The following is a 22,695-nucleotide window of genomic DNA, read 5'->3' as shown; positions in this document are numbered from 1 at the left end:
AGTACTGAATGAGGTACAGCTGACACTGTGATTACTGGTAACGAGTGTGAGTCACCTCAGTTATTCCATGACTTGTGTGTAAAGACACCTATCAGAGGAATGGTGCAGACTTTCCAGTGGAGCCTGGTTTGCATGTGATCAGTTCCATCTCCAAATGTGCAACAGGGGAGTTTTCTCAGTGTATTTCATCACTTGGGCAGCCCAGAGGAGACATGTGGTGGTAGAGCTGCAGGATTTTTGGGGGAATTTAATAGTCAGTGTTATGTAGTTCAGATTTGGGGGGGTTATTTAATGGTACAGCAGTGCAGGGTGAAATGGAGGCATCATTTTTTCTGTTCTGGAAGGTGCTTGAGAGGTCTGCTGACTGTGCACCTTGATGAGGAGGCCAGGCTAGAACAACCCCCACAAATTTATTTGTAGTAAGTACAGTTGAAAGATCTCCAGTTTTGGTTTTATTCCATGGTATTTAATACAGCTTTTGAACAAAATGTCTGTGAACAGCAGCGCACAAACCACTTGGGTGACTCAAATCAACAGCTTGTTGAGAGTCAACAGCAGGATAAGTTGCAACCACTCCTTGTTTAAAGGAGGGAAAACATGATAGCCCTAATGATTCATATTATAGAGGGCAGCTTTTGGGTCAAGTGTGCAAGGAGAAGAAATATTGATGTTGCCTCACTGGCATGGTGTAGTGTTAATAGGGTGTCGGCATTTAGTTTATGCTAAATATTTGATATATGCCAGATGACAAATGACAGTGGGAACAGACAGGGGAGGGGACAAGTAGAAAGCTTAGGAGGGTAAAAATCCATCTTTCCCAGGCTGCAGCTGATGCCAGACATTCAAAAGCTGCTTTTAACCACTCAAGCAAGGAAGAGTCACAGCTGATGTTAGTTATTTAAAATTTTATTTGCCTCTAATTTATTCTCATAAAAACACTCTAATCTATTTGGTTTTAGTATTCAGACAGTACAGACTTCTGATATTATCACGAGTGATATTGGAGAAGCAGTACAAATCAAGCTACCTTAGCATGTAACAAAGCACAGGTGGAACTAAGCCCACCCACACTTGTTAAAACTAATTAACCTGCTTTCTTAGGCTTTCTAGTTAAAATGCAATACTCAGTAATGGTTATAGTCACCAAACCATATAAATAAAATCTAACATAGTAAAACGGGAACAGCTGAATGTGCAAGAGTCAAAGTAAAAATATGTAAGTAGGTATTTTGCTAATTAGAGCAATCACCAGTTAACTGCATATATGTTGTAACTGTCTCTTTTAGGTGTGAGGTTTTCCTTTTCATTTCCAGTTAAAGTTCATCACTTTCATAGAGTCCAGACTGCTCAGCCAAACGCTGAAACTCCCCTTCTGGTGAGAAAGCTTGTTTCACATCCAGTCCTCTTCCATTAAGTGCCAAATACTTGCTAAAAGTTGGTCGAACCCGTAACTGCTTTGGGGCTGGAAGTGGCTTATTTGTATGTGCTGGAAGAGAGAGAAAAAGCCTCTTTCAGTGCCTTCCCAGAGTGTAGAAAGACCCATGGCAGAGCAACCCCATTGCTTTTTTTCTGCAATATAAACCAGCAAGCCCTTGGGAAGAATTTAGCAGACAACCCCATATGTCAGACACCAGCGATTTATATTCACCCTCTTGCTTGGTGTCAGGCCAATTGTAGTCTTTGAAAGTGCAAAAGGACACTCCACAGTGTCCTGTACTAAACAAAAGAGCTTTTCCCAGGATAGTTAATTTTATCTAGGAAATAAATCCTCCCAGCAATCTGAACTTCATGACATTAATCTTGAGGGCCAGTTCTGAATATTAGATGCACTTTCTGTAGCACTGGGACCTGAACTTACTTGCAACCTCTAGCCTGGCATGGCATGTGGCCACCCCTGCCCCGTTGACAGCAGACACGGTGTACCAGCCAGCATCCTTCTTGGTTGCATTATGGATCAGGAGGCAAATCCTTCCAGTATTGTCATGGAGCAAGCTGAAAAATGAAGGTGTTAATGCCTAAATGCTTTGAGGGGGAAGGAGAGAAAGCAGAGTCAGTTTACATGCTGAGGAGCTGAGAAAGCCCCAGAACAATCCTTGCAAGGCACTGCACGCTCTTCAGACATGAACACTGCATTTGTGTTAGAGCCACCAGTGATTCACATCTTGGCACCATGCATGTGGCATGGATGTGTAGCCCCACACTGCACATTTCAGTCCTAAAGCTGAGCTTCTCCAAGGGCCCTCTACTGCTGCAGGCACTCAGAGGAGCACCTGGGCACAGCTCTCTCCCTTCTGTGCCCTCAAAACAAGGCTCTCAGCACATGGGCCTGTGCCCTGTGTCACACACAAGGGGCACATCCAGCTTTCCAGCCTGTTCCTTATAGAGACCAGCCCATTTACATTTGATTTAGCAAATACTGGTTGCTGTTTTCTAACACACCAATGGCCAGCTCATCAGTAGGATACCTTATTCGGTCTGTATTATATTGTACCATTTCGTTGTTTCTTTTCCAGTAAATCCGAGGTGTTGGGATGGCAGAGATCTGGCATTCGAGTCTGGCTGTGTCTCCTTCAAAAACCTTTTTGCTTTGTGGCTTGAAAATGAAAGTTGGAGGCGTGTGATGTTCTTTAGCTAAATTAAAGAGGAGAGATAAGGAAGAGTTACTGGAAGTGTGGAATGCTCATGACATGCTTGTTTTTTAAGATTTCAGGTTGCTAAATTCAGGAGGACACGTGTTCCTCACTGCATCTCCTTAGCCTGCAGGCAGTTCCCATGAGCTAAAGGGTGTGGGAAACACAGTTCACTTTAGAGGGAGAGTCAATTAACATATGTTATCAATCCTGGAAAATTAATAATATCAATTAAATTCTGGACATCTCATTATATCTGATAGAAGTGTCTTGAAGAAATACAGCATCCTAGATGTAGTTATTAAAATAGTCTTGGAACAGTTAATTTTTATTGTTTGAGCCTGGATATGTGGAGTGCTACTTCTGCTTCTTATTAGTTTAATGTCCCAAACACAGGGAGAAAAGCAGTAGATTGCTGAGACTTTCCCAGTGAGTCCAGGGAATTATCAGTGCACTCAGTCTTACCAATTACTTCCACTTTTACTGTGAAAGACGCTTCTCCTGCGCGGTTGACAGCCACACATTCGTATGTCCCTGCATCAGCTGATTTGACTGCTTCAAAAATAAACGAGTGGAACCCCTTTTCTGACACTATCATTTTATGGAACTGATCCTGATGAACCATCCTTCCATTCTGGTACCACATCACATCTGGAGTCGGGAGCCCACTGACCTGTGAGGGAGAGGAGAGCAGTGAAGAGTTAAAACACCCCTAAGATAATAAAATCCCTCCAACACTACAGGGAGTTTGATGCTGATAGGTGATCAAACCATGTCTCTACTGCAAAATTTTATAGTGTTGCCTAGTTCTGAATATTAATGAGATGTTGCACGCAAAGGCTCATGGAGTGCTGTGGAAAAATGAACTTTAGCTACAAGACAGTGGATGCTGTTCCTGCAACCCCCTGCTGTTCCCTTCTTGTAGGTGGCTTTGATCAGGCCCAAGATGCTGATTTTGGGTTCAGCCTTTTGTTCCCACAGCTATCACTGCAGCAGTGCTGACACTCTTAACGGATAATGGCTGAAAATGAGCTGTCCTGCAGGCATGCTCCAGCTTCTCCATGGCATGCAGAAGTTTGGGCAAGTTGGAGGAAGATGGCTAAAGGCCATGTGTAAATCTGGCCAGTTTACTGAAACAAAGAGGTTGGCAGTCATTAGGAAAACTCAAGAGCAAGGTCCTTTCTCACCCCAGCATTGGTACAGCTGCCATGCAGTTTTAGGCCATTCTTGAGTTTTATTTTATTTAGAGCATTTCCTTGCTTGTCTGCTCCAGCAAGGGTACAATTACCTCAGGGAAGCCTCACTAAAGGGAGGTGAGTCCTACACAGACCTCGCTGGACGTGTGTCCACTGAAGTAGTGGAGTCCCTGTGCAAAGCACAAGGTCCCCTGCCAAAAAGCCTTTTTTCAGCAGGGCATTAATATTCATTCTTCCCAAGGAGGTCTAGAGACATTCTATAGTGGTCTATATTTACCACTACTTAGCTTTAATCATAACCTTGTGCAGCTAATTCCACTTACATTTTCCAAGGGGAAATGCTGACATATTTACCCATCTCCTGTTTCTTGGTTTCCATAGCCTGGGGAGACCCTGAACCATCTGCCTTTAGTGCTCTGGCTTATTAAAATGCAAAGGCACTGCAGAGACCTCTCTCCACGCCCCACACCCCAAGAAGGAATGGAATGGGAGGGAGAGGTTGGCAGTGGAATTGGGAGGGAGAGGTTGGCATTACTTTGAAGTCGAGCCTGCAGAACCGCCCCTCCTCAATCACTACATCTTCAGGCACTTGTGTAAAACGTGGCTGAAAAAACTTCTCCTGGATTGAGTCATGTCCACGATCGTCGCCTCTTGAGGATGGTCTGCTCCTGAAAATGGGACAGGAACAGTTAATTGTGTAAAAGCTACTGTAGCACAAGTGGTATCAAAGCTCTGATTGCAGCTGGAGTCCCTCAACACCTTTAGGAATCTAACAGTTCTGATTGGTTTTTCAGCTGTAAGTCATAACTTTTGATCAGCCACTTCTCTTGCTCAAGTTGTTCAACTCAGCACAGAAGAATAACCTTCATTATGGCCTTATATCCAAAAGACTTGACAAGAGAAACTTGGCTGTTTAATTTTCATAATTTATATTCATTTAAATATTTATATTTCTTTGACTAGAAATTAATCTTCTAGAATACAAAGAATATTTTTCCAAGGTGCATGGGAGTTGCATTTCCCAACTCCCAAGGAGTTTTTAAACCTCTAATGCTATGCTTAGAATTCACTGGATTAAGATCATAGGCATCATCACCCATCCACAAATGGCAGCATTTTAGTCAAAAGGGAGTGAATTTAGTCATTACTACTTTAGCAAAAGTGATAAGTAGTGAGATTAAACCAACATTGTCTAGAAACATTTGAAATGAGATCTTGAAGAATAGCACAGCACAAGTTTTTGCTTTACCTTACATGTGTTGTAGGAACCTGCAGCCTGGTGTTTTCTGCATTCTGGTGCTTGGGAAGAGAAAGAGGAGATGTGAGTTCACTTAGATTTATCTGTAGACTGAATGAGAAGCCATTTTAAGTTCCTATCCTGACTGCTGCTTAAAAACAAAATGAATGTACTTCAGAAGTCCTTGGGACAGGAGGTAGAGGAACTTGCATGAGGACCTGACACACACTGTATTCACCACAGGCTTTGCCATGGAAGAACTTCTCATTGCTGCCCAGGTGATGGGTGCAGCAGCTTTGTCTGGCACAAAAGTTTTCTGCCAGCCCATAACCTTTGTTGGAGACGAGCAGGACTCCTGGCAGTATCTAAACTGAGAGCTGAGTACAGAGTGTCCTTCCCCACAGCAGGAATAGAAGTGGAATCGCTGGCAGGAGCCTTGTATTGTGCCCACTTAAATATGGTACCGACAGCGATGGACACATGCTGAGCTGGAAAATACTTTTCTTTCTAGATCACAGCACCAGCAAAGCTCGTTGACAACTCTGCAATCACGTGGCTAAATCTGCTAAAGTACCTAGGATTGATTCCTGTTAGGAGCTTGGATGTTTGGAAAACACGACAGAGTTTGGTGCCAGTGACTCGTTTTAGCAACGGAGTCAGAGAGAGCAAACGCTGCATGGAAATTTCTGGAGTGTTTGCCTTGAGCCATCCCAGTGCTTGGTTCTGTGCTCTGCAGTCCAGTCCTGTGGAACATTTAAGCCTGGGTTTAAACATCAAGAAAGGAGGCAGTTTTAAGTTCAGGGGAAATATTACATGAATTAGGGTTTTGCTGGGCTGAGTTCCATGTGGAGTCCAAAGGCAATTGCCTGTTTCTGCTCATTTACACAAGTTCTGTACAGTTATTACGTGTCCTGTGAAATTACACTGTAGTGGTGAAGTTGCTGATGATTCTAATGACCTGTTACATGGACTGAATTAAGTTACTGAGGGATCAGGAGGCTGAATGCATCAGTGACTACAATATTAAAAAATAAGACTGAACAATGGAAGTAAGATGTCCCAAACATAAGCCAATCTCTACTTCCAGTGTTCTTTTTTTATAAAAGCAGCATTTCACACATCCTGAAAAGCTGTCAGTCATCCTGTTTGGACTGAATATTTCCTTGTTCTTTGCAAAAGATGGGGCTTCCCTTGCTCTCTGACATTCATGATTTTTCCTTCTTTCCTGCTCTTCCCACGTGATTGTTGGGGAAAAATAGCTCAAACTGTGTGTTCCTCCTTTTCTGTGATCTTAAGTGTCTGTTCCATGCAGGAGTTTTGCTGAGGGCTCTTTGGCAGGTGTGTGCCTGCTCCTGGCTCTCTGCTGCTTGCAGCAGGAGGGGCCTTCTCTTTCCTGCACAGGTACCCAGTGCCATACCAGGGACATTTCCACTAACTTTGAGCACAGAAGTGCCAAAGAGAGCTTCTAACTGGCCTGAATAACCGACGAATGATGCAAGTCTCCAACCAAAACACTTTGGAAAATGCCAGTAGTGATAGATTCTTGTCTATCAGCATGTGGGCTGCTGAAATAACTGCTTTGCATTCTCTCAGTGGTTGCAGCCCCCTGCAAGGGCAAAAACCCAACCAATCCCAGCCCAAGGCCATGACCTCTTGAAGCCAATGTCACTTATTCCCAAAAGTGACAGGTGTAAATCTTGTTGTCCTGGCCAAGCCTGCACTCAGGCTGTTGGGAGTGGGTACCTGGCTCCCTCATGGTGCTGCTCCCTGCCTGTCACAGGCACTGGGTGCTGTCCTGTGCAGCAGCTGTTGGAATTCCTCCCTGGAGAGGTCATTCCTACAGATCAGGCACGGCAAGGGAATAGTGCTTGAATTTTCCCCCTCTGCCATCACCCTGTGAAAACACCAAACCCCTGCCACAGAGAGCTCTGCCTTTGAGAGCCACCCCTCACCTGCACTGGCACCAAATAAACTCCATCTCTGCCTCGCCCAGGTACAAGCAGGCCACAGCACAATCACAGGAAATCCTTGCTCCAGAGACAGGTCCCCAGTTACCTGTGCATTCTGCATGCTGTCTTCACCCTGTGTGTCCAGCACAGAGGCAGCGTTCACTGGCCCGAGCAGCCTGCGAGCCATCCTCTCTTCATAAGTCAGTCGCTGATGGCAGAGTGGAGAGGAATTCTAGTCAGAAGTCCATTTATTATTTCAGACCAGCTTGTTAAGAGCACCTTAATGTGCCACAAATTCAGGATGTTGTCAATGGAAGCAGGAGCTGACCAGAAGCCCCACGTCTGGCCCAGAGGGTTTGCAGTCTGTGATGCCAACTGAAGTCAGCCTCAATATATACAGCACTGAAATGCATAAAAGATTAAACTGCCTGTTCATCAAAGCCTCCCTAATGCCATCTGTGGCCTTCCACCCCTCCTCTTTCTCTACTGGGATTATTTATGGGTAGCTGATGGCATCATCCACAGAAGCCAGAGTAAGTCCCAGGGTACCTTTCTGTTAGGGCTGGGAAAACTTCCCAAGTCATTCAGCTGTGGAGCTGGAGGCATGATGGATGCTCCTAAAAAAGCAAGAGCCACACCAGAAGCAGGCACAGCCAGAAGGGAGCACCACTGCCCCTGAAAGCACTGGGGAGGTTTATGCCAGCACATCTGCAGGGTGAAATGCTGTGAGCTGTCTGGGGAGGAGGCAAGGACACATTTCAGGCATGACACAGTCAGTTCCTACAATCTGGATGTGGCACACAGGGATAAAAATGAGCAGAGTTAAATTCAAGCTCTGTCAGTTGGGTTACTTTAGAAAAGTATGTTAGCACCAGAACACCAGACACTTTGCTGCCCATAAAGTTTCACTCGGGTTTGGATTTTGTGACACGAGCTCTGACTGAATTTCTTCTCTGTACAGATATACATGTGTCTACTGCTGGGTGGGGAAAGGTTTGGGAGCCTTGTGGGACTTTTCTTTAGAAGAGACCACAAGACCTTTAGCAAAACCTGTGAGAGCTGAATATCCCTGAGGTCCTTACGTGTGTATCAAGTGTGGCTGAGATTGGCCAGTTGGCTCAGACGCTGTTGGAGGACAAGGGGAGGAGGACACAGTGGGGATTGCATAAGACTTATTTTTAGCATGGCTTCCTATGGGGAGGAAAGCTGACTTGCTATGACAAGCTTTCTTACAGCACATAGGACACTTCTGTTTAGGGGCATATTCAGTCAGATTTGACCTATTTGTTTGCCCATTCAATATTTAAAATTACATATATGACACAAACCTGTTCTCACTGATGATCATGAAAATACTTCTTTCTACTTCAGGGGAAAAAAGATGGAAACTTTAAACACTGGACTGTTACCAGTCTGCCTCCAGCCAGCAGAAAGGTTCCCACATTAGAAACCTGCCTGCTCTAGCTTGCTGCAGGGGGCTTCCCTACTGGTAGCAAATTTTTCCCCCAGATTTTTATTTCTTGGTAAGGGGGATTCTATTGTGACCCTCTGCAGAATAAATAAATAAGTAGTGAGACTAAGAGGCCTTCTTATAGAAGACAGGCGTTATGATAAAAGCTCATATAATTTCTTTCATTCGTCGTTGCTCATAAAAAAAAAAAAATACCCCATTTGGTCGTGGTCCATAGAATGAACTTTCAAATATTCCAATTTTTCCTCAGCTTCTAATGGTTTTGAGATGTTTATTAACCCCAGTGTTGAAAACCAAGTTATAGTCATGTCTAGACAACTGAGGCATTCTCCCTGGATTTTTAATTTTCTGTGGATGTGATGTTCAACAGGATCCCCAGAAGAGAGTTCAAATTTGTGCCACAGCTGTAAACATGTTCCTTTTTCTTTCACATTGAAAGAATATTTTGGTCATACATGGCTTTTGCTCTTGTGGGATCTGTTGAGGTTCTGAGTAAAGGCCTTTGGGCAGTGCTGCTCCTGCATTTCCTTCTGCTTTTAGCTCAGTTTGGAGGCTGGAGCCCCTGGGGTAGTAGCAGCAGCCTCTGCAGCCTGCTTGCACTCCTGAGAGCCCTTTAGTCCCTTACCTGGTTGCCGTTCTGGAGAAGGCTGTCTTTGCATCGGAGTTTCTTTTCCAAGTCCTGAATGAGGGCCTCCTTTGTTCCTCGGATTTCTTGGTCTGATGTCTTCTGCATAGAGTTGATGCTGGCTTGTTTGTTATACATGGGCTGTGAGTAACTACTCATACAGGAAGAGAAAACAAAGTTATTCCTGTAGGCGTGCTGGATTATTTGCTACAGCTTCACAGAATGTACAGGAAAATGTGAGCCTGCCTCCTAAGAGCTGCGGTTCAATGAACCCACAGAGCACCCACAGGCCAAGCTGGGCAATTGAGTATCAAAACATTAAGGGGAAGAAGCATCATGGTGCAGCCAAGTCACTGAGTGTCCTCCACAGCACTCGTTCAGCCTGCCTGCATCCTGCAGTGGCCCCTCACAGCCTGACCCTGCCACAGCCACGGGACACAGTCAGCTCCCGGAGCTGGGTACTGCATTTGACTCTGAAAGATGCCAGGAAAAGAGGAGCATCCGTCAGAACGGGTTGCAAAGGTCTGCTGGAGGTCACAGCACTCTGGGCTGACAGGCTCTAACCTGGTTTGTGACCTGCAGTGGGGCCTCCTGTGCTGCACTTGTGTTCAGAAATTATTTCTATTCCAAATCCTCTTCCTCCTGTCACTTGGGAATTTGTTCTGCTGACTAGACTAGAGTAGAAGGGTTATAATTCCAGAATACTCCCAGCACTGCTTGGACTTAATAACTTAATGTGAGTTATAACTTTAGAACTTGAATGATTTGCCCCACAGATGAATACACCTCATGTCCCTGTTTGCCCATTAGTAGAGTGACTGGGAAAATAATTCCTCAACTCACTGCGTGCTGCACTTAAGAGCAGCTTATATGAAAAGCATAGTAAGGCACCCAAGCCCTTTGCTATGGAAACAAACAGCCCCACACTACAAACACAAACCCCAGCAGTCTCCCCAGCAGTGTCCCAAACCCCCACACTCCTGCAGGACTTCAGGAAATGCTCCCCAGATAACCCACCCCATCTTACCTTTCCCCTTCCCTCAGTGCTGTGATTCAGAAAACAGACAGAAAGATTCTGATTTCCTGAATGCAAACTGACACTTAAACCCGGATTTATATCCAAGTCAGCAGGACCCCCTTCCCCTATCAACTTTCCAATATCTCACTTTGTGCATATTCTACCCTGACTTTCCCCAGGACCTCCAGCTGATATTGGCAGGAATACAAATTGGTGAGGAGGCAAGGCCCAGCTCCCTTTGAGATCTCACTGACCTTGGAAGATATTTGGATTGCCGCCCAAAGGCAAAATGATATAATACATATTTAGGAAAGAATTTATTCTTTGGTCTAAAGGGGTAAAATTTTCAAGGGGCCGCCTTTCTTTTGCATGTATGATTAATAAAAGAGGTATTGTAGGTGAGTTTAGATCCACATCATGATGTGGAACCCGAAAATATTGCTGAGACTTGCTAGGACTCTTTAAGTTGTGTTGGGAATACTACTGCTTCCCCCCTGTCTCACTGTTCATAAGACATGTTTTGGAAAGAAATTAATTTGAGATGGGTGCCTGTCTTCTGTTCTAAATAACCTTAAGAGATTTCTGTCAAATCAAACTAAACAATTCAAACCAGCTCCAGAAAACTCACCCAGCAGCCTGTGACATGCCCACTGTGCAGTTTAATTCCCACACAGGGGCAAGCACTCAGCCTCCTAACCCGACCCGTGCAGGGCTCTGCTTTGCACACCAGCAGTGAGTGGGAGCTGTGCATGAGCACAGCTTTAGCAGGGCATTGGTTTGGGGTGGTGAGAGCTGGGGACAGGCCAGGCCAGGGGGAGGCAGGGCAGGTTAGAAGGCTGTGTGTACTTACTGAGGTTCCACGGGAGAAGGAGCTGGGCTGTTATAGTCGGGCTGCGAGGGGAGCACGGAGCACAGGAAGGCTGCGGGGGATTGGTTAGGCATGGGTGGAAGCCTCTGCCCAGATGATGAGCTAGCAGGAGACTGTGCAGATGCAGGTGTGATGGGATATGTGGATTCCTTAGGGGCACTACAGGAAGGCGAGGAGAGCGTGATTGAAGAGCTCAGCGATGACGAGGAGGAGAATTTCTGCCCGCTGGGGTTACGAGGCTGGATGAGGATGGAGGACTGTTTGATTTCTCTGCTTGGCTCTGTAGAGGCTGCAGGTCCTGGAGGCTGCTGCTGCCCTTGACACACGTTCTTAGACTGGATAAAGTGTTTTGGACGTTCGTAGTTAAACATGGTTGGTTGGCACATAGAGGAAACTGATGGGAGATTAGGGACACTCATAGGAGAGGTTTCACGGCTGTCCTGGGTTTTTGTTGGTGATAATTGGCTTTGGATAGGTGGCTGGTAAAAGCTAGGTGATAGGCCACAAAAGTTTTCTTGGCCAGGCTCCTGGATAGAATGGAACCCTTGCCTTGCAGAATAGAGGCTTTCTTGGAGTGGATTTTCCCTTAAGGAAGACAATACAGATAAAATAAATTGTATGTCACAAGCTGAATCACCAAAATAGTGTGTTCTGAGCACTCATTAGCAATCCAAACACTATGAAGTTAAAGTTCAACTAAATTAAAGCTTGAACTTAAAGTTATTTAGGATTTGTTAGAACTGTCCCACAGCTGTATGAGCATTTTGGGTTACAGTAACAAGCCACACAGTCTGTCTGGCTCAGGTGCAATGATCACCAGACTTGTCCTATATGCCAGAACCCAGTAAATTCTATAGGAAATAGCAATTGGTTAACCACCTGCCTAAATCTACAGATAAACACAGATACTACTGCTAAGCCAGGTAATTTCCCATGTATCATCCTAACTCAAGATCCCTGGATCCTGCTGGTTTGTGCCCTGTCAAAATGCTAAATGTACTATTCCCCAGAACCAGCTATCTGCGCCAAGAAATTCCTTGTACCATAGGGAACCATGAAAGTTTCACTATCAAGTCTAAAACTAAACTTTTGAAACCAAATCTCCATTTCTTCTCTAATGGGTTTTGAATTCAGAGCTTCTAATATCCAACTGAGATTTGGGATTAGAATGCCAAGGATTGCATGTCTCTGTTTGAGGTGATTTCCAGAGATTTGCTATTAAGGCTGCTAATTGCCAGAAGGACATGAGCTGCAAGATAAGGTAGGGCAAGCTGAGCTGCTCAGAGTCCTGATTTATTTTGCAGGTTTTTGATATCTAAAAACCTGGGCTTTCCATCAACACAAAACCTAGGAGAGTTTCATTTAGCAGTCTTTTAAAAAATGGACAAATTACTTCAGCTCCAGAATAAATAAATAGTCCCCCAAAATAAACATAAACCCACTAATAAAAAGAAGAAGAAGGCAAAAAAAAGAATATAAATCCCCACAGTTACGTGTGCTGGAAAAAATTGTAATCTTGCCCCACTGAGATCAGCTGTTTCACTGCTATATATACCCAGTATATTGTATTCCTCTCGTTGGAGAGCCCAGAGAAGGGCTCCACGAGGTCATAAATTCCTATGAGGAGAGATAAGTGGAGACATTGCTCTGATATTAAGGACTCAAGGCTTTCATTTCCTACAGGTAATCATCAATATTAGTTGTGAATTAGTTGTAAATAAACAGAAGCCTTATAGTAAAAATTCCCTAACTTTCCCCTTGTCATACCCCTGGAATTTGAAGCTGGCTCAAATTTTTGGAGCATGTCCACACTACATCCTCATTCACCAATACAGAAATCTCGTTCAGGCTTGTCTTTATCCCATTTTTATATCTCTACCTGTGCACGGGTCTGTACATTCGCTGTACCACAGGCTGTGGACAGCAACCAGCGTTTACTTTGTTTTCTAGAACACTGCACTTAACCAAGCTCTGGTGCACAGCGTCACTTCTCACAGCAAGGGAAAAGCAATGTTTTCCTCAAATCGTTCCACCTTGATTTGGGAGGGAAAAAAATAAATCCGAACATTTGACCTTACAAGATGAAAACAGTAAGTAATAACAGGGACAGTGTGCCTGTTGAAAAACAATCCCCTGTTTTTGGCTCTGCTGCCGCCCACGCTCCCTTTGACACCGCCGCACCTCCAGGTACGGTTCCACCTCAGCATTCCCAGCAGTCCCTCACGCCACCTCCCTAACCAGCTTCCAGCTGGAAAGTGACGTAGAGAAAACCCCAACAAGCACCTTACCTACAGCCTAGGAGCTGTCACCTGGGCCGCGGCCGGTATTTTGGGAAGGACGGTCATTCACTGTCATAGCCGCCCTCTGCGCGGCGGTACGAGCCCGGAGGCTTTAATGTGCTGCCAGCGGTGACACCGCGGGACCGGCCTGTCCCCGGCCCCCGCCGCTGTCACAATAAGAGTCTCCGCAGCCGGACGCTGTGTAAGGGCCGGGCCGGGACTTGGGCAGGTGCCCGAGGGCAGCGGATCCTCCGCGGGCAGCGCTGGGACCGCCCGGCGCTGCGAGCCGCCGCTGCGGCTTCGGACCGGCCAGCCCGGCCCTGGCCCGGCCCTGGCCCGGCTCTGGCCCTGCTAACCCGGCTCTGTCCCGGCTCTGTCCCGGCTCTGTCTCTGCTAACCCGGCTCTGTCCCGGCCAGCCCAGCTCTGTCCCGGCTCTGTCCCGGCCAGCCCGGCTCTGTCCCGGCTCTGTCACTGCTAACCCGGCTCTGTCCCGGCTCTGTCTCTGCTAACCCGGCTCTGTCCCGGCCAGCCCAGCTCTGTCCCGGCTCTGTCCCGGCTCTGTCTCTGCTAACCCGGCTCTGTCCCGGCCAGCCCGGCTCTGTCCCGGCTCTGTCCCTGCTAACCCGGCTCTGTCCCGGCCCCGAGGGGCAGCGGCCGCGGCTCGGCACTGCCGGGAGCGTCCCTGGCTCAAGCAGAAGGGGCAGAACTGCAGAGGTCGCCAGCTTTTGAGCAGAAAAGCAGGTGTTCTACCCATAGCACCGCCAGGGAGCAGCGAGCAAGGACCGCTGCAATATGCTTGAACGTCCCGAAATCCCTCTTTGTTATGCCAAGGAAATTCTTGCCCAGAGAAGCTGTGACTGACCCTGGTGTTCAAGGCCAGGTTGGATGGGGCCCTGAAGAACCTGGTCTAGTGAAAGGTGTTCCTGCCTATGGCAGAAAAAATGTCATCTCTAAGGTCCTTTCCAGCCCAAACCATTCTGTGGTTCTAAATTCCTTGTTTAATTCATTCACTAGTTGTTTGTAGCTAATTGCCTCTGTAGCGATAAAACTCTGGTACTGATTTTAAGGCTGTGCACTTAACCAACATGCACTCGAGAGCCAGGTTTAAACGTGATTTAAATGTCCCCAGCCGCAGACCCGAGCGAGCCCTCCCTCCGTGCCCAGGGTCACCTCCCCCCGCCCCGGGGCGACCCACAGCCCGCTCCGGTCAGGAGCAGTGGCATTGCTCATGGATGTGTCTGAACAGTCATAAGCTGAGTAACAAAACTAGCCTTGTGGAAAGAATATGACAAAAATACGGAAAATATTAAGATTTTGCTGTTTGTGTTTGTTGTTACAGCTATTTACAGGGATGAAAAAAATGCAGCTGTGGTGTTTTCACCAGAACAGCGGCAGATCTTGCTGTTAGGTTACGTGATTCGTATCCCTTTCACTACCAGCTTCAATGCCTAATTACATCTAAATTAACATTATAGCGTTTTAAATATCTTAATTATACTTTGGCAACCATCGCCTATTGTTTAACAACACCCCAAGCCCGAAGGTCCCGCAGCTGGGCTGCCTGTGGGCTCTCATCTCCTTCTCTGTGCCCGTGAGTCTGTCAGCACAGCGATCTTCACCAGGTTAATCCTCCTCTAGTGTTTGTGTTTAAACATCACCCCATCGTTTGTGAACTAAAACTACAGAGCAGGTGTTAATTGAGTGCTAATTTATATAAATTCCTCGCATGAAAGTGATTAAGGGAGGGAATTTGTCCCTACTTGTCTGAGCGTTTATTTGCTTTTTACGTAAAAAGAAAAAAAAAAATTAAAAATAAGTAGTTTGCACAGAGAGAGGCGACTACTTAAAAAAAGGTACCTGGATCATGATCGCTGCCCTGCAGGAAGCTGTGAGCACGGCAAAGGGCAGGCTCCGTGCTCGGACAGGCTCCCTGGCTTCCCACCAACCTCAACTTAGCACTAAAGTTGGCTGCGAGGCATCAGTTTAAGGAGAGTTTTACACACTTAAAAGAGTGGACGCAACCGGCACAGCTTGTGTGAAAGAGAAGGAACAGGAAAACGTGACTTCCAGAAGGTAGGAAAAAAGGTGAAAGAACTGGAAGCTGAACTGATGAAGGCGGAGGAATAAATCTCATCTCGTGTGCCAAGTAACTTAATAGTACTGTGACCAGCACTGCGAGGTGTCAGAATCAGCTTTTCTGTCCTGCTTCAGTTTACTCTCTAAGAATGGTGCCCTGCTGCTTCTGATTGGGTTCTTTCTCCTCACTGCTTGAGTCATATAGCAAAAAATGTCTAGAAGAGTTAAGGATCTGTTGCTTATTAATTAAGATACTTAAAAGCTACCTAAAATACCTTGCAGTACATCAGTGCTTGAAACCTCTTCTTTTGCTTGGATTGAATTTCTTTAATGAAGTTAGTAATCAACAATGGTTTTATTCTGCTTCGAGGTTGTTGAGGACACTGTAAGCTGCAGGTGTGAAGGGCTCAGAAAGGAGTAGCTGGTGACAGTCTTGTTGAATTGCATTTTCTGGCTTTTGTGGAGCGCCTGTTGCTAGGCAAGAATTGGGAGAATATGGGCACAAGGATTTAATTCATTTTATAGTTATTCCTGGCTTTGTTCTGTCATCACTGCCTTTGTTGGTATTTGCCTTTGGTAATACAGTTGCTACCACATACACTGTATGAGGGAATTATATGCCAAACCTGACTAACAAGACAATTATTTTACAGCCAGCCATTAGCCACGACTGCCGAGTTTGAGGTAACAGCAACATTTACAATGCTGAGTCACATTCATAATGATGTTTCAAAGCACCTGGCAGTATGTCTGTCAGATTTAAAGGTATTTAAATTCTTATAGATGGGTAGATATAGATATTTTAATAGTTTCTCTCTGTATTTTGAGATGTGTCCAAAGTCTGGACTAGTTAATGTTTTTGTTTACATATATATATATATATATATATATATACATACATACATACATACACAAGGATGTAACCTACATTTTAAAAAGCTATTACCTAGCAGATTTTGGTGGCATGGTAAATCCCTTTATGCATTAGGGTCTGCTTAGGGTCCCAGCTGATTTTCCTGGAGCAAGCCTGGATTTCATAGAAGGGCTTCAAGCAAAACTGAGAGCTTCCTCTTAATGATCTACATGCTGGTTATTGAAGCAAAACCATTTTTACTCATTGATTTAGCAAAAAAGTAACTCTCCTGAATGGAGACATCTATATTGAAATATGATCTCTCCTGTGGTAAAATTTGAAGGAGGCTGTTCAGAATTGTTAAAATGGCTGAGTACATCCAAAAATAATCTCTAAGCCAGGGAATGGTTTCTGTCAGGGACAGCCGTTTCCACAGCCTGTAACAGGATCACTGCAGCTGCAGGCCGGCACTCAGCTGGGACAGCAGGCACACGTCTGCCCCCACGGAGCTCTCCCTGTCCCTAACACGACTGAGGGAATCCTCTGCTGGGCTTGGATAGCTGAACTGTCACCATTTGGCGTCATTATTATGCCTATAAACCCCTGAGAAACCCTCCAGAAATGGGGATGATGTCACCAATCTATGCATTCTAACCTGATTTGTTTCTCTGGAGCAATCAAACAGGGTAACTGATAATGCAACAAGCATACACTGACTTGAGAGCTGCATTTGGGATGGAAATTGGATCAAGTCTTGTTATAAAATGGGATACTTAATTACTGGGGGAAGATCTCCATCTCCTGAGTGCAGAGTGTCCCTGCCATGGCATGGGACAGCTTTCCTTCTATCCAGTGGGTCACTGGTTCAGTGCTTTTCCTCCACAGAGTGCTTTGCAGGTCCTGTCTGCACCACACTTACAGGATCTCAAGTTCTATTGCTGTCTTTCAGAATAGGAAACAGAAGCATGAGGTGATGCCACTTGGCCAAGACCACCAAGGAAGGTGGTGGCAACAGAATTGTACCTTGAGATTTCCCAGGTACTGTGATCTTTGCCTCATGCTCTGCTGTGGAGCCAAAGGTCTCCTAGAGGACAATTATTTGGAGTGATGCTTTTAGGTTAGTCACAGATAGACACTCCTGAAAATGACTTCAGGCCCTTCCCTGGTGCTTTAGGTGGTTACACACTTGGTCAAATGGAGCCCGTGCTGTGACCTTCCAGGCTGGTGCTGCACCTTGTCATTGTCACCCAGGCAAACAGCTCAGGCTCCTGCCTGTGCCTGATCCCTGTCAGGGTTAGGGCCACTGGAGAGAGCAGCTGGGGTCCCTGGACAGTTCATGCCTTAAGTGTTGTGAAAAGCTGGCCCAGGGATGTGATTTTCCCTCTGTCTTACCGCGGAGGCGAAGCCCGAGGTGAATTCTCATAAGCTCCATGGAAATCTTCAGCTTGGCTCTTGGAGTTCTTCTGGCCAAAGCTCGTGGCTGCTGCTCGAGTGCCCAGCCCGGGGCTCTCTGGGCTGTAGGATGGCAGAGCAGCTGCCCCACGGTCCTTGGCTCCTGTGGGGCTGCTCCTGGGGAAGGTGGGTTTCTTCATGGTGACCTGCACAGCTAGCCTGGGGGCAGCAGCTCCAAAGCTTTCCAGCTCTTTAGCTCCTGGAAGTAGAATTGTCCCCATGTCAGGTGGGGAGCAGGGGTGGCTCAGCAGTACAGCACTGCAGTAACAGGGGATGGGAAACTGCAATGTCTGAGCAGGAGGATGAGGCTCATTCTGCTCTGCACAGACTGAAACCTGCACAGCTGCATGAGCCAAACCTGACTTCTGGCAGGGCTGGTGAGCTCTGGCTACATGCCAGGTGCTGTTCTGGCTGCACATGGCTTCCAGCATGAGCCAATCAGGCCAGGTGCTACCATAAACAAGGTATAGACACAGCCAATGTGCTGGGCCAAGCTGGAATCCCTGGAGGGATGAGGCTCAGGGGTAAGGCTCCTCTGAGAGAGGGAACAGCATCTCCACCTTGTCATCCTTGCCCCAGGAAGAAGAGGGACCAAAAGCACAAACAGAACAACTTGCATCCAGCTTTGAGAGGTACCCAAGCAGACTGCATCTTGTGGGCGTTTCTCTTCTCTTGAGCCTACAGAATTGTTTGGGTCTGGCCTCTGCTTGGGAAATATCTGTGATTCTGCCTGATGTTGAGCTGCAGCAAATTCTTTTGTGCTTAGTTGTTCAACACACAAATCCATGTGCTTACCTGGGGAAACAGAGAGATGTGCACTGGACGCTGCAGACCCAAATTCATTTTCAGCAACACATTTAAATATTCCAGAATCTTCTGGAAAAGCTTCTGTAATAACCAGGGTGCAGACTTCCTCTGAAATAAGAGATTTGGGCATGATGTTGTAGCACAAGAGGCAAATGTTAACCTGTAGCAACTGCTCTTTACAGGACTCCTTACTTAGTGGTGGGGATTGGCAAAAAAAAGTGATGTAGAGGGCATGGGAAGTCAAGGGGTTCAGAAAGAGCAAGATTAAAGAAGACTCTTCTGTTTTTAATGAAACAAAACACATTTTTGTGGTGGGTGTTTTGCTTGTTTAGTTGTTTTTGTTTGTTTCTTAGTGGTTTTGTTTTGTTTTGTTTTTTCTTTTTTCTAAATTCTGTCTTTTCTTGCACAAGTTTAAAATATTATAGGTCAGAATGGTAGATATGCTTTCTCTTAGCATAGGGTGCTCTTCATTGGCTGAATGTAAAAGGATTGATACCTCTTTCCAAGTGTTGTGGAAAAAGTCAGTGCCTTTTGGGTGCTTGCAGCAAAATTAAGAGCTTGAAAGCTCTTGGCCTGACTGACTGTTGTCTTCTGGCTACCTTTGGACATTGTTGTTTTATTTTGGGTGAGGTGGGAAATAATGAGTGTGGTGAGGAGTCTAACAAAAAATGCACAGCGTACTCACCAGGAACTGCTGATGAACAAGCCTCTGCTCAAGATAAGAGAGAAAGAATTTAAATTATTATAATGTCAGAATGGGAAAAAACCCCAAACCCTTCAGCCCTCACTCCCTTTCCCACATCAGCTGTCACCCTGGTTACAAGGAAACCATGTCCCTTTCTGTCCATCACAACTAATAGCACGTGGATAGGGAAAGCTCAGGTGTGGCTGGGGAACAAACACCTCTCCACTGAGGTGGTACACAAAGAGCTCCACTGACTTTGGAGCTGGTTGCTGTGGGTTTGGCCCTCTGGAGCTCTGGCCTCATGCCTGGGAGTGTAAGAAATTGTTTGAAATGAGGTTATGCTTTTTTCCCCCCCTGAATTCATCAGCAGCTCTAGTACATGGTAGCAATGCCTCCATGGCTCAGCAGGGCTGTCATTAATAATTAACAGCCTGGAATCTCCCCCTGTTGTGCCTGACCCACCCAGGCGCTGCCAGAGGAAGTGCAGAGTGTGCAGCAGCCTGTGGCTTGGGGTCATCTGATACTGTAAACGTAACTCTGCTCCTGTGAACATCTCCCGATTTTTATAGCAGTTCTTATTCCTGTCTTGTCCCTGTCCCAGGACAATGTCTGTGCATCCAACAGCTGCAGCAACACCTACTTTTCCGCAGGATTCGGAAATCGGCAGAATCCACGATCTGATCATATTCCCTGTACCAGTGAACCTGCAGGGTGGGTGTGGAGTGAACGCGACACTCAAACACCACCAACTGACCCTTGGTGGCTCTTATGTTCTGTAGACCCTGGAGGAGAAAATATTTGTGTTAAATGCCTGATACAAGTATTTTCCCACTAAGGCATTTATTAGGAAATTATACACCCTTCAGGGAGGAAGATGATCTCGTCTGTATTTTCATTTTGCTTACAATAGTTGTCTGAATTCTAAATGCATTTGCAGTGGGTTGTGAGTGGAAATTTTTGCACCAGAAGACCAACACTCATTAAAGCCTTGCTTGTGCATTTAAATAAAGACACAAATGCAGGTAAAACTTCTATTCCACTGGATGCAACATAATAAGGGTGGTTACAATGTGAGGTTTCCACTTCATCCTCCTTTGCAGGAAGTAAATGACATTAATTCCTGTAAGTGGTTCTGTCTGGATCGTTTACCAATTAAGATGTTAGTTTGATAGCATCACTAATGAAGTATGCTAGCTTTTTTGAATTGTAAATGAACCAATATTCCAGCCTAGAAATACCTTCTGTAGGAACAAGAAAATGCAAAATCTAATGCTGATAGTTGCAGGATGGGCTGTGTTGTTCAGACAACTCGTGCTTTTTACCTTTGTAAACACAGGTGTGGTTCCATAGGCAGACCCAGACAGGCTCAGCGAGGGACTCTGCATCTAGATGGCAAAGAAAAGAGATTTTTATAGATTGAATGTTTCACACGCAGAAACCTGGCTGTGTTGCTGGCACTTTCCTTTGAAGGAGAAGATTCAGAGTGTTTTATCTGTTGTTCGTGTCCCTCTCTAATAAATACCCCATGCAGAGTCTCCTCCACTCAGGTGCTTCAAGAGGAAGCAACTCCCTGACTGCAGACACCAAGTTAGTGGGAAGAGGAGCTGATATCCAGTAAATGTTGCTCAGAGCTTTAAGCCAATTAATTGCCCACATCTTGCAGCCTCTGTGTAAAGATTAGTGCTGCTGCCAGTGCCAGATATGTCTTTGTTCCATGGTGGAGTGCTGATGTGCACTCATCTCTGCCTCATTTAGCTTTGGAACCACGTGTCTTGCATATAAATGTGCAACTGAAGTGCTTGGGTTTGTTTTGCTGAGACACTGGCCTTTTTTTATAACCTTATCTTTGAAATAACCCATGTTTTCATCTCTTTCCCTCCCAGCCTAGGTTAAGATGTGAATCTGTCTCTAGGTGTTCTGACTTTCCCAGCTCTTGGCCACATGTGTTCTCTAAACCAGCCTTCTGTTCTGAAGTGAATCTTTGAAGTATAACTGTGGCAGCCCCTTGGGCATTTCCAGCCCTGTCACCTGCTCCATCAGTTCTTGGCAATTCTGACTAGGAAATGTTCCAAGCCAGAGAGCTTTTTTCCAGAGCTTAGGGACCAGACCTCGATATCCATGCTGACCCTTGCCTCTTAGATGCTTGCTGAAAATGAGCCTGAGCTGATCCTTGCAAAATATTTCTAGAATGATGCAAATAATAATTTAAACCATGTGTAAGCTGCTCTTTGAGTGTCAGTAGATAAGGCTGAATTAAAGTGGTGTAACTCTGGTCAACTGAATGGTTGTGAGAGACTGCACTGGCTGAGGGGCCAATGGACAGAAAAACACTGGTGGCCCTCTGCTTTTATCCAGTGTGTGGGGAAAAAAACAGGGCAGGACAGAGACAGAGGCTTTAGGAGGCTGAGTATACTTGATCCAATAATATTTGGATCACTTACTGTGACATTCCTCTGGCCCCGACAGGATGCTGAGACTTGCAAGGAGGCTTAGCCTTCGGATTTACTCTAAGAACCTGCAGAGACAAACATAAAGCAGTGTGTGTTTAGAACTATCTCCTTTTCCCTAGAACACAGCAATGACTGTTTTGTGAACTGAATGTAGGCTGGTTGGGGTCACACAGAAGTGCCAGAGGAAATGGAAGCATCCTGAGTATTTGAGAGTAGGCTCAGATCACCACCAGAACATGGAGACACTTTAACAAAATTATTGATACAGACCTCTATAAAAGACCCAAGTTACATATGAAACCTGGCTTCATTCTGGAACTAGGGTTTTCCTGTATTTGGATGGGAAAGTCTAAAAAAACCTTGTTACTTTAGTGAAAGTGAAAATGGAACCTCATAAACCAGCTGCTAGGCTCCTCTGCACAAAGACTGTAGCATACTGGGGTGGACACAGAAAAAGTAGTTATTGAGATTTTAATAGCTCAGCATGGTAATTAAAGGTTTACAGGTTTCATCTTTTCTTCCCTTTTGCTATAGCAGGAGGGATTGTTGTTGCTGGTGTACCACAGGGTGCCAACCCTACTTCTCCTGGGGCCACCTGCACAAGGACAAAGGCCAGCCTTGACAAACGCCCTGCAGGAACGGCAGCAGTGCTGTTGTCACACACTCTGCTGCTGGAGTGAGCCTTAGAACTGTGGCCCTGGTGAGGGACAGCAGCACGTGTGACACACGGTGACAGTGCTCCCGTGCCTGTGTGCCTACAGCTGTGGGGAAGGAATGGAGCCTGGTTTGCCAGCCAGGAGAAGACATGGACATGCCTGAACTGACGTTCTGCTGGCTGCAGGAGCCATGGAGGGAGGCTCCCTGCTGCTCTCTGCTGTGATGCAATCCTCGTGAGCAGAAGCAGGCCCTGGATTTGCATTCCCCATCCATTAGGGCAGCTTCCACCCTCTCTCGGTGCCTGTGGCATCAAATTGGCTGTTGTCTGGTAGCTGATGTCACATACAGCCAAGGCCTGTCTGTGCCTGAGCCTGTGGCTGTGCAGGCAGCACCTGAAGGTGTTGGCAGGCGTTTGCAGAGCTGTTGTTTGCTGTTGAGTGC

At 46.0% G+C, this 22,695-nt stretch overlaps 1 protein-coding gene across 1 annotated transcript; it reads right to left on the bottom strand.

The window, feature by feature from the left end:
* Positions 1 to 888: 888 nt before the first annotated feature.
* Positions 889 to 20,532, bottom strand: MYOT (myotilin). The gene is made up of 14 exons (XM_053991512.1): positions 20,470 to 20,532; positions 19,788 to 19,929; positions 19,148 to 19,171; positions 18,451 to 18,570; positions 17,596 to 17,854; positions 10,977 to 11,579; positions 9,109 to 9,259; positions 7,119 to 7,220; positions 5,076 to 5,125; positions 4,362 to 4,494; positions 3,096 to 3,303; positions 2,466 to 2,631; positions 1,859 to 1,992; positions 889 to 1,486 (listed from the first exon to the last, which is right to left on the bottom strand). The coding sequence occupies exons 1-14, from the start codon at positions 20,530 to 20,532 to the stop codon at positions 1,314 to 1,316; spliced, it is 2,328 nt and encodes a 775-aa protein (XP_053847487.1). The 3' UTR covers positions 889 to 1,313.
* Between the last annotated feature and the right edge of the window lie 2,163 nt (positions 20,533 to 22,695).

Source organism: Vidua macroura, chromosome 15, assembly GCF_024509145.1.
Source record: "Vidua macroura isolate BioBank_ID:100142 chromosome 15, ASM2450914v1, whole genome shotgun sequence".
NCBI lineage: Eukaryota > Metazoa > Chordata > Aves > Passeriformes > Viduidae > Vidua > Vidua macroura.
Note: the sequence above shows the minus strand (reverse complement) of the source record. Positions and strands in the feature narration are given on the sequence as shown.